This window comes from Lytechinus variegatus, chromosome 6 (assembly GCF_018143015.1).
Source record: "Lytechinus variegatus isolate NC3 chromosome 6, Lvar_3.0, whole genome shotgun sequence".
NCBI lineage: Eukaryota > Metazoa > Echinodermata > Echinoidea > Temnopleuroida > Toxopneustidae > Lytechinus > Lytechinus variegatus.
In genome coordinates this window covers 36,407,867-36,419,530 of record NC_054745.1, presented here as the reverse complement: position 1 = coordinate 36,419,530, position 11,664 = coordinate 36,407,867, and the positions used below count along the sequence as shown (strand labels likewise).

At 36.0% G+C, this 11,664-nt stretch overlaps 2 protein-coding genes across 2 annotated transcripts; both read right to left on the bottom strand.

The window, feature by feature from the left end:
- Positions 1–488: 488 nt before the first annotated feature.
- On the bottom strand, positions 489–6,587 carry LOC121417417. Its single transcript, XM_041611114.1, has 8 exons — positions 6,417–6,587; positions 5,643–5,800; positions 5,215–5,246; positions 4,498–4,830; positions 3,388–3,635; positions 1,289–1,417; positions 942–1,104; positions 489–573 (listed from the first exon to the last, which is right to left on the bottom strand). Exons 1-8 carry the CDS (start codon positions 6,456–6,458, stop codon positions 524–526), a joined length of 1,155 nt encoding a protein of 384 aa, XP_041467048.1. The 5' UTR covers positions 6,459–6,587; the 3' UTR covers positions 489–523.
- Positions 6,588–6,703: 116 nt separating this feature from the next.
- LOC121417784 (ankyrin-1-like) lies at positions 6,704–9,554 on the bottom strand. The gene is made up of 2 exons (XM_041611519.1): positions 7,076–9,554; positions 6,704–6,724 (listed from the first exon to the last, which is right to left on the bottom strand). The coding sequence occupies exons 1-2, from the start codon at positions 9,179–9,181 to the stop codon at positions 6,704–6,706; spliced, it is 2,127 nt and encodes a 708-aa protein (XP_041467453.1). The 5' UTR covers positions 9,182–9,554.
- Between the last annotated feature and the right edge of the window lie 2,110 nt (positions 9,555–11,664).

Genomic DNA, 11,664 nt, shown 5'->3' with positions numbered 1-11,664 from the left:
GAAGTTCCTGCATTAGAGTCTCAATAACACCTGTAATCTTTACCAGATTGCGAAATCTTACAAGAAATTGGTATTTGGTGTATGGATTTTTTCCCAAATTTCCTTAAATAAAACACATTTTCCCCTTTTTAAACAGACCTGTAAATTGCGGAAAAAAAATTATGTTTTTATAATTTACAGAATGATCCTGTTATTGCTTTCTGCAAAATCTTTTTTTTCTGTCAAATCACGGGGCTTTTTCAACAGTGAAGATTCATTTGAGAATTTGCTCCATACGTACTGTGTTCCTTGAAATGAAATTTTAAAAAAGCAAAAAAAAACAAATTAATATTCAATCGATATATCCAACAAATTGTAATTACGCATTAGCTTTCAGAAAGTATTGTTCGTGTATTGTGAAAATGACATCGCTATGTCAGCCGATTCTAAAATGGCCTTTCTTTTCTTGTTAATTTTGAAGAAGACCTGACGGGCTTTCTCAACCTTAACAACCCGGCTTCTAAACGTTTAAACTGATGGAGACTTACCGACTGAAGTTTATGTGTTCAGATGGAGATGGCCACTCTGGTCCATCTGAAAATACGGATAATAAGTATGACGAAATTTGAAAATAAGAGAAGCAAACCTTTTCGAGGCATTTTTTATTCATGGCTATAAGAATATCAAATCCGTATTCTTTTAACACGAGTAGGCTTTTCACTCACAGCAATCGTTTACAAATTCTTCCGCATATATGTAGCTAGTATAGTATTCTGTAATAATATATGGTTAAATACTATTTTATTTTCTTTGATGATATTTCATTGACATGAGTGACCTAGAAAATAAATACAACATCAGGATAATAAATGATTTTACCAATCGTGTGTATTTGTTTTAAGATTTGATAGAGGAATCTCACTATCGAAATAGAGAAGTCGAAATAAGGACAGTTTTATTACCTATGTATCTTGGGACAAAAGCAATAGATCGTGATATCCCGTGCTTTCCAGACTGTGCAATTGTTATTGTAATCGCTGTAAAGTCAACATCATCTGTACATGGAGGTACGTATAGTGAAACGCACTGTTTCAACTTGGTTTGAAGATCCCTCACAGAGAGGACCTATTTGACAAAGAAGAACAACACCATATTGCTGAAAATATTTTTCTTGAAACCATAGGGACCCCTTTTTAAAATGTATTTTATTTCAGTTAATAGTCAAGGATTTTATACTTGTTTTGTATGTCGCATTTAAATTTTATAAATATAAACCAATATAACAATATATCATGCATGTTAACTTTACCTGGCTTTCGATTTCTTCTCCATCACGTTGGCACGTGATGATGACGTCACCAGACCTGGGTTCAATGCTGAAAGGTACTGAGCAGTGACATCTGTGGTAAAATTGTTGCTTCGCCTCCTCTCGTAAAATCTGTTCAGAATATTGATGTTTAATTAGCATCATTAAATATATTACATTTACCACTTTACCATAATAATAATAATTATTGTGGATATATTTTAAATGCAACTTGTTCAAAATTATCTGAAAATCGATTGAATTTCAGTTCCATTTTTAGAAATTTTCAAGTAAGTTAATTTTGCACCCATTTGGAAGGGGTCAATAGCTTGATCAACATGATCAAGACAATATACAATAATACCAATAATCATAAGAGTATTGAAACGTCGTGATTTAGTGGTTAAGTCTATCGCCTTTCAATATGATGGACATCGGTTCGATTCCCAGTCATGGCGGGTTTTTCTTCAGCAACTGATTTACACTCAGTTTTGTTTCACTCAACCCTGATGAGGTAAATAGGTACCGGCAGGAAGTAATTCTTCAAAAAGCTGTAAGCACCGGAATCGGTAGTCTAGCGTAGCCCAGACATGTAGAAGCGCCTTGATATTCTAAAGACGATATGTGCGCTATACAGTGCGTCCCACAAAAACCGAAAAAAAAATAATTTGAAGAAGGCTAGGGATACCAAAATGTCATTTTTGGGCTGTATCTTGGTTTCAAAAAGAAAACCACATTTTTAAAAAGTTCAATATCTGCTCTTTATTTTGATACCTCAATTACAAAAAATGGTCGAGAAATAAAAAAAAGTTCTGGTAATTTGAAATAAAGGCTGAATTTCAATAATTTCATAAAATGAAGAGGTTTTACAGGCTGACGTTTGAACTCACTCGACACTCCGTTTTGTTGACGATCAGCCATGCATTAAAGAGAAATGCCAGTAGTTGCAGTAAAAACTGATTTCATGAGAAAGTCTATAAAACCAGGCTTAATTGTCAGTATATCATCGAGGATCTGGATCTGGTACAGTCATATAAACTGAACTTTGTGAAATCTTGAAATCTACGCTGAAAAATAATTACACTGAAGATCACCAACACAGATAAACGCACGTGGGACAGTGTATTATTATTGCTTTGAATGTCGTGCCCAACGCTTGACCCGAATCATGTGCTTATTTGCTAATTTCTCAGCAATTAAACAATTTCTACCAGAATCCTTTGGCACATATTCTTTATTTACACAAACAGACACTTTGGTGGTCATTTCATTGGATTTTGTACGAACTCATTTTCATATCGTTACCAAAACTGGCATTTAACTTTATTTCTTTTGTTAACCATGCGATAGCTTCTGTGGGAAACCGGTGAAAACACGTTTATTTAATGAAATTATTAAAATACAACCATTGTGTAGAGGGAACATTACTTTTTTACTTCTTGGCCATTTTTTGTGATTAAGGTCACAAATAAAAGAGCAGATATTGAACTTTTTAGGCATGTGATTTTCTTTTTGACATTTAGATACCCCCACCAAATGAGTTTTTAGTTTCCTTTCTTCAAATTGTTTTTGCTCACTCATGCCTGAATGAGGAATAATCTAAGAAATATCAGATGAAAGAGGAGATTCTAAGCTTTACATTGGTAGGTCATTTGTCTATTGTTTTTATGAATAAATTTAGAATAAATCATCGCTTATTATCAGTTTCGGTTTTTTATTCTGGGACGCACTGTATTAATCCTATATTGTTTCTATTGTTATCATGAAAGCACCAAATATAAACATATCTTCGTTCTACATATAATTACCATGGTATAATCAAGACAACAAAATGAAAATGGGCGAGCAATCAATAAATTCCTTTCGACATGCAAGTTTTTTACCTCATCTACGATTGAAGTGATGAACAGATGATGTAGCTTGACACCATACTAATATATATATATATGTAGCCCAAGCCATTAGCTCAAAATGAAAATTGTGGCAAAACAAAGTTAAACTTAAGGTGAAATTTTAGTAGGGTTTTAATGACAAGTGGTGATTGCTAAATTATGAAATCCTGAAAAGTATTCCAAGATGTCATCAACATTGATTATTCTTACCCGTTCGGTCCCAGGAAGATCGTTATACATCTGGAGATTTATTGAAAATTCTTGACTCTTCTCTATCTTATCTGGGATGTATGGAGTGCACATAAGTTTCCGTCGGATCACCTGTTGTTCAAGAGGAATAAGAACCCACCACTCAGCACAGTGGGTGATGTAGAGCTCTAGATGCCTTTCGTATATTCTGCAGAATGGTGGCTCGTCCGATGAGTTGGATGATCTCTGTCTTGAAGTTCTTGGTAGATCTTATGGAGATAAAATAATTTATACAATTAAATTTACATGCCTGGCGATTCTCATTAATTGTTAAATTAAGATAATAATCTCGAACCTTAAAGAAGTACTCGTCTCCCCCCCCCCTTCCCCCTCCCTAAAAAAAACCTTGCACGCAATTCTGGGAGGGCTATGCTAGGTCTCGTGCTGCCATAATAACAATAATAATAATAACGTTTTATTTACCCAGGGTAGCCACTTCAGTTAGGAAACTGCTCTACCAGCGGGCCCTGCATAACATAACATGTTATTATTACCCTTCTCCAATTTAAATGCTGAGCGCCTAGCAAGAAGGCAGAAGGTCCCATTTTTATAAGTCTTTGGTGTGACTCGGCCGAGGATCGAACCCACGACCTCCCGTTCATGAGGCGGACGCTCTACCGCTGAGCCACCATGCCCGGTGCTTCAGGAGATGTGGTGACCATTCTCTTGGTGCACTATGTATGCATTGATTATATACGACAATTAAAATGGCATTGGCAGTCTAATAAAAATCACCACCCTAATGCTGTTGATGTCAATGACTGACCATATGTTTATCAATGATGTTGGTGATGATGGAGATGATTATGATGAGTTGAAATTGCTATGATGGCGGATGACGACGTTGAGAAAAGTATGGAGGGTGATAAGGAAGATAAGTGATGATTATAATGATGATCGTAATGACGGTGATGTTAATGATGATGGCGAAGACATTTGGGACTTGGGAGGGGTTCGTGACAGTGACGATAATAGAAATGAGTCAATACAGATGACGTGAAATGGGGGCGAGACTTAACTTTGATGAAATTAAACAAAGTTGATCAAACCTGACGACGCAGATTAACTTACCATTGACCGAGTCCCATACACGAGAAACGATGTCTGGTTTCACTTGATCTGGATTAATGACCACTGAAGAGTGTGGTATTTTAATTTCAACAGGATACTGGAAGACCATATGTGGAGGATCACATCTGATTCCATAGCAGGCAACTGATTCATCTTCGTGAAGGTCGAAACCGGGTAGCTCTCGTAAGACTGTAAGTGTGATCTCGCCCTTGTCATCATGGAGAACAGCGCCAGGAGGGATAAAGATTGACACGTCATGGTATCCTAGATCAACTTTTTGGTTGTTTGATGACTTGACTTCAACGGAAAGATTACTAGTACTTGGTGGTGCATCTATTTTTTTTAAGATAGTAAAACAGCATTACAATATCAAACTTAGTTTTAAATGTACATACAAATTTAAGTATAAAACATATCCCTACGAAATACGGTACATTACAGAATCTGCAATTATCATTACGAATTGTTTGACGAATTTTAGTTACATGAACATTACATTTTCCCATTCGTGTTCACGTTTGGAACTGATATCAAACACTTTTACTAGCTTGAAATGTCAAACTAGACTGTAATATTAAGAAGAAATTTGTCAATTGAATGTTTAATACCTGGAGATGGAAACATTTTTCATGGTGAGCAAAAGCAAATATTGGTACAATATCTAGGGGGTGAATTTAATGAGGAGCAATAATAAATGTCTGAAATTTCAAATCTTACCTTTTGAATATACAATATCCTCTATAGGTGACCTAAAATAAGATAAATAACATTCATAATTACTTTAGTATCTAAATAATTTTATGTTTTGTAATATAAGTAAATTAGTTCATGCATTTCCATAAATTATGCAATTTACAAATTACTAAAATGATAATGCATCAACTTCTGCAAAAGAAAATATACAATTTGTTGGAATTTGTTTACCGTATGTATATAGAACTTTAAATTTCGCAATATAAGTGCTGGCTTTGTGATAGCTGAAGGAAGTTCGTATTAATGTTTTCAAGAAAAAAAAATCAAATTAAATCAATTGAAAGCATAAAATACGTTTTCGTTGACCCTCATGATACATCTCAGAAATTATATCAAAACATTTAGCTAGCAGTTTTGATAAAATAAAACCAAGTGATATCAAAGAATGCAACCTTAGCAAGATCATCTGATTGATCACGTGATCCTTAGCATAGTCGATTGGTAGATTGCCTGCATCGTCCTTTATATCTAAACTAGCTCCATTGTCAAGAAGATAGAACACCAGTCCCTTCTCAGGAGGTAACGCCCCATTGTAGTATTCATTGGATATCTGTAAAAGAATAACAAGTCACCCATTTTCCTGCCGGGGCTGCGTTCAAACTAAAGTCAAAAGAATGTCCTTTCTGTGTAGATTAATTACTTAGCCATTCTAAAGGTTGTTAGTGGAAAACTCTCTTCTTCAGGTTTTAATCTAGAGATTTGAAAGTGACCTTAGAAAATATGTCCAGCTTTTATTTAGTATCAACTATGTCTATGTCAGCAAAACATATAATGTGATAATTCCATCTTGATACCATTATAATTTCCATTAGTATGCCAGGGAATGTTAAAATACTTTCATTTGATTACATATCTCAAAAAAAAAAAAAAAAAATTTGTTATAAGCTTTTGTTGAGGTATGCATACGTTTCTCTTGCCTTAATTTCAACCCACTGTGTAGTGGCACAAAAGGAAATTCATTGGTGAATACATTAATAATAATAATAAAGTGAAACAGTGTAATTCCTGGTGGCAAAATCCCCCCGGCCGCATCAGTTTTCAATTGGTGAAAAAGAGGGAAGGGGAAGAAACAAGAAGGAAGATTATCAAAAAACTCTCCCTCTTGTGAACTATAACTCTACATTTATTCCTGTTTTTTTGTTTAAAAATATGCATGCCCATGTCACCTTTTTTAATGTGTCAGTTTCCTTCATAGTCCTCTCAGTCATGTAGCATAACTTAATGGCTTTGTGCAGACACGTCTGACCATCAGTTGACTGAGTGTTGAGATCACACCCATAAAGAATTAATTTCTCTACTAGGGATGCATCACCGCGGAGGACAGCAATGTGAAGAATCGGTAGATTGTTCTGATGGATTGAAATACGTAATGCATTTTTTTTTCAATTGGTATGTGAGCCAGAATGACCAAATTATCTTAATATGTGTATACTACCCAAAAGCATAGATAAAACTAGATGATTTTTTTCCCTTTCTGTTGATATGCCAGACACAAACATTAAATCATGTCAAATTGAAATAGAATGTAATAAAAAAAGATATTCTACATTGTAATCTAATTTACCTTATATTTTATTCGAAAGCGGTTTACTCGACAAGCTTTCTAATGCAGTCAAACACATTGCCATAATTCAAATGATGCATTATTGTATCTAATTTCCCTGTACCCGTTATAAAATTTTGTAGCCTGTGTAGTCTTTGTGGTCAACTGGAGTTGAATTAACTATTAAACGCTACTATATTACTACATGTACTCTACTACTACTACTGGAAAATAATGATTGTATTATTCATGATGATGATTGTAGTAAAATAATATTAATACCTTTGAATTCCAATCAGCAAGGAGTATATCGGTGATATCTTTGAACCCAAGAGTCAATGCGTGATGTAATGGCGTCTGGTCGTCCTTGTTATCAGAAAAGCAGCATGCTCCTCCTGAAAGTAGAACTTGAACAAGCTCGAAGTATTCTTGTTTGATGGCAATGTGTAGTGGTGTATCACCCTGGTAATTTTCTTTGTTAACCTCAGCTCCTTTACGAAGCAAATGCTTGGTGATATCAAGATTGGCGCTTTCAACAGCAAAGTGTAAAGCTGTGCAGCCCTTGTTATCAGCATAATTAACCTCAGCTCCTTGACCAATCAGAAACTTGCACATATCAAAATGACCGCATTCAACAGCAACGTGCAAGGGGATCCATCCCTGATTATCAGTTGTATTGACATTAGCTTCATGGCTAATGAGACACTTGGTGACTTCAAGATGGTCATTCTGAGCAGCAAAGTGTAAGGCAGTTCGGCCATTGCTATATCTATCATTCACCTTAGCACCTTGTCTGATCAAATATTTGGTGATGAATTGGTGACCGTTTAGAGCAGCATTACCGAGGGTCCAACCATCGCCATCTCCCTTGCCAACCTCAGCTCCTTCACTGATCAGATAATCGCACATGTCAAGATGACCTTCTTCAGCAGCAGCCTGTAGTGGAGTGCAGCCGTCACTATCTTCCGTATTCACCTCTGCTCCTTGACTGATCAAATATTTAGTCAAATTATGATGATCAAAGCATGCTGCACATTGTAATACAGTTATGCCATCATTACTTGCCTTATTCACCTCAGCTCCTTGACTGATCAAATATTTGGTCATATCCAGATGACCACATTGTGCTGCAATGTGTAATGCAGTTATGCCATCTTTACTATCTCCCTTATTCACCTCAGCTCCTTGACTGATCAAATATTTGGTCATATCCAGATGACCATAGTATGCTTCACATTGTAATAGAGTTATGCCCTCATTATTTTCCTTATTCACCTCAGCATCTTTATCTCCCTTATTTACCTCAGCTCCTTGACTGATCAAATATTTGACTACATTCAGATGACCAAAGAGAGCAGCATTGTGTAATGGAGTGTTATCTTTACTATCTCTCTTATTCACCTCAGCTCCTTGACTGATCAAATATTTGACTACATCAAGATGACCAAAAACGGAAGCAACGTGTAAAGCGGTATGATCTGCATCATTTCTTGTATTTGCTTCAGCTCCCTTATTAATCAGATATTTGGTGATATTAAGATGACCATTAGCAGCAGCACCGTGTAAAGCATTCAAACCCTCGGCATTCCCTTCGTTCACTTCCGATCCTTGACTTATCAGGTAATCGATAATATTGAGGTGCCCATTCATAGCAGCACTATGTAATGCAGTCCATCGATCACAGTCCAGGTCAAGTACCTCATCTTCCTCCTCTTCTTTACTGATCAGATCAAGCTGATCATTGAAAGCAGCACTTAGCAGTTTACAATGACCCACTTCACCTACCCCCTCCACTTCATATTCCCCTACCAAGTTATTCTCAGTCAAAACAGTGTAGCCTTCTTCACCCGGGCGCTGTCTGCAAAAAAAACATCGGTCATGATTTTCCTTTCTAACATCAGCTCCTTGACTGATGAGGTATTGCACCATGTGAAGCTTACCGAATCCTGCTGCAATGTATAAAGGTGTCCAGCCCTTCGAATTTCCCTTATTCACGCCGGCGCCTTGACTGAGGAAGTATCGCACTATATCATTGTGACCATTCTTTACAGCGTTCAGTAATGCACTGTAGCCTGTGTTGTCCTCTGCTTCCACATTTCCACTGTGGCTAAGTATTACTTTCGTTGCTTCAAGGTTTCCATGCGATGTGACAAGATGTAAGGGTCTTTTTCCATCTTTATTCTCCTTCTCTACATCACCACCATGTTTAAGGAGAAACTCTATGATATCTTTCTTGCCACGTTGTGCAGCCATGTGTAATGGAGTGTTTCCATTTTTATCTGGTTGGTTTACGTCAGTACCTTGTTGTAATAGGCCTTTGACCGCTTGAAGATCATCTCGCGACACTGCACTCTGAAGATCTTGATTCTGACAATCGCTACTGGCCATTGTATGACGTCACTCACTATATTTTATCAAGCACTCTCGAACACAGCCCGATTTCCTTGGGTCTAATGTAAACGTCATATCAGTTTTTTTAGTAGCAGAAATGTGTTCCTCTTCTGGTATGATTGATTGTATGTTTGAATCTTGTTGCAGTCGAGTTTCAATTGCTTGTTGATCACCTCAATAAAATGCAAAGGTCTTGATTGCTAGTAAACTAAAAGAGCCCGACGACCGTAGGTCTACATAACTGTAAACCGAAAATAAGTTATTTGATTGCAGAAATGTGTTTCTATTGAATGATGGTTCTCCACTTAAAATGTGTTGTAGACTGTCAACTGCTTGGAGATCACCTCGTAACTTGATGGTGCACTCTGAAGATCGTATGGCACCACGCATCAGTGCTATAGAACATACAAGGCGAAGTCAGGTCTAATTTAAACTTCAAAGGAGTTATCTTGGTAGTCGAATTGTGCTTCCATCAGCGGTAGGTTGATTGATGTTTGATTCTTGCTTTAACGGACTTTCAACTGGTCCATGATCATCTTGAAATACTGCACTCTGAATACCTTGATTCTGCTGAGTTATCGGCCTACCGGCCATAGTATCGTATCACGCGTCGAATCGACTTTGCCTCATACTCTACAAGACAGCAACACATCGTCAGGTCTATACGAAAACTTCAAGAGATTTGCAAAAAATATTTTAGTTCATTGCACCGTTCCCAGAGATATCTGTGCTGAGGTCGATTAAACTGTATTTCTTTATTTTGCTAGTACAATACGCTTAATGCGTATTCTTTCTTTTTTTTCGAACCCGAAAAGGCAAAGTATTTACTGGGTCCGGTTTAAATCATGGCAGTGCATAATCAATGAAAACTAGCACATCGCCAAATCAATGTAATCATTATTATTTATTATAGTGTGGTATGTTAGTGAAATTATGTGGACACGGTGCACAAAGACATTTTTTCTCTCTCTCTTCAGACCTTTGTATATATCAATGATAAGGATTTAAAATAAAGGTATGCTCCCACAAATCTGACTGCGGGAATTGTGAAAAACTTGGTCAAAATATTAGAATTTATTAATTTAAAGAGGTCTGGTATACAGATTTGTGCCAGTGCAAAACTCTATATCAGTAAAAATATTTCCCTTCGCTTAGTTGTTTAATACACACCTTTATAACTTTTTGAATAGATTTTCTATTTGTCCTAAAATCTAATGCACAAAAATATCTCAATGCAGATGCATAAACAGGCTGAAGAGATGGTAGTGGTTGTGGTGAAGGGTTTGTGGGTATTTGTGTTTTACATTGGTCTTGGGGTAGAGATGTGAAACACATTTCTTCCTTTTTTTGCATATGTTGAAAAGTTTGTTAAAAAGGTAACAGTACACAAATAACACAAATTAAGTAAAATTTTGAAGTTAGCACTATTTACTCTATCTTTAACAATTCTCATGGAATTTAGGAAACACATTGGTCTTGGGCGAAGATATGCAAGACACATTTTATGTGTGTTTCGGAAATCGTATTGCCATGGTAACAATATAATATATGTCTAAATTTGTTAAAATTCTTGTCAGTTTTCAACCAATTATCATACAATTTAGCACACACATTAGTCTTGAAGCAAAGATGTGCAAGACACAAACGATACTATACGGTAAAAATTAGGGGGGGGGGGGGAATTTTGCGATTCGAACTACTTTGAATCAATTCTCATGAAATTCGGCACACACAATGGTTGATATAAAGATGTACAGGAGACTTATTTTGCATTTGGCGGGCATTGCCTTGCCATGGTTACCACATACTATTGACAGAAATTTATCAGACTACTTCCCTCATTTTGCTAGTGCTCATACAAGTTGGCACTAATATTCGTCTTTGGGTAAAGATTCATATTCCTTTCTAAATGTCTTCAAAACTCCATTACAACGTTAACATCCTAGTGCGGGTGTATTAATCACCTTCAGTGATATTTCTCGATGTTTTATTTATTTATTTTATTTTATTTATTTATTTATTTATCGATTTTTTTTTTTTGGGGGGGGGGGTGTTGCACCCACAAATGTAATAACGCCCACAAATGTAATAACACTTTACCCACAAATGTAATAATTTTTGATCGCCCACAAATGTAATAATGACTTTACCCACAAATGTAATAAATTTGAAGGGATTTTTGGCGAATCCGTTCTAAACTAAAATCCTATAGTAATGCGTTCATATAGCACAAAAATGCAAAGTCTTTTTTTCAGACCGTGGTAATAAAACATCAAAGTACAAATCCAAAGTCTTTTTCCAGACCCGGTTGTTTCAAAAATTATAATATAAATCCAAAGTCTTTTTTCCAGACCCGGTTGTTTCAAAAATTGTGATATAAGTCCAAAGTCTTTTTTCCAGACCCGGTTGTTTCAAAAATTATAATATTAATCAAAAGTCTTTTTTCCAGACCCGGTTGTTTCAAGAATTTTTATAAGTTC

Coding starts and splice junctions, on each gene's coding strand:
- LOC121417417 (XM_041611114.1), bottom strand. CDS start 6,458: ATGACTGAGAGGACTATGAAGGAAACTGACACATTAAAAAAG. Junction 5,247..5,642: donor AATCAGATGATCTTGCTAAG/GTTGCATTCTTT, acceptor ATCTTATTTTAG/GTCACCTATAGAGGATATTG. Junction 574..941: donor TTTTGTCCCAAGATACATAG/GTAATAAAACTG, acceptor CCGTATTTTCAG/ATGGACCAGAGTGGCCATCT.
- LOC121417784 (XM_041611519.1), bottom strand. CDS start 9,181: ATGGCCAGTAGCGATTGTCAGAATCAAGATCTTCAGAGTGCAGTGTCG. Junction 6,725..7,075: donor TTGCTGATTGGAATTCAAAG/GTATTAATATTA, acceptor GCATATCAACAG/AAAGGGAAAAAAATCATCTA.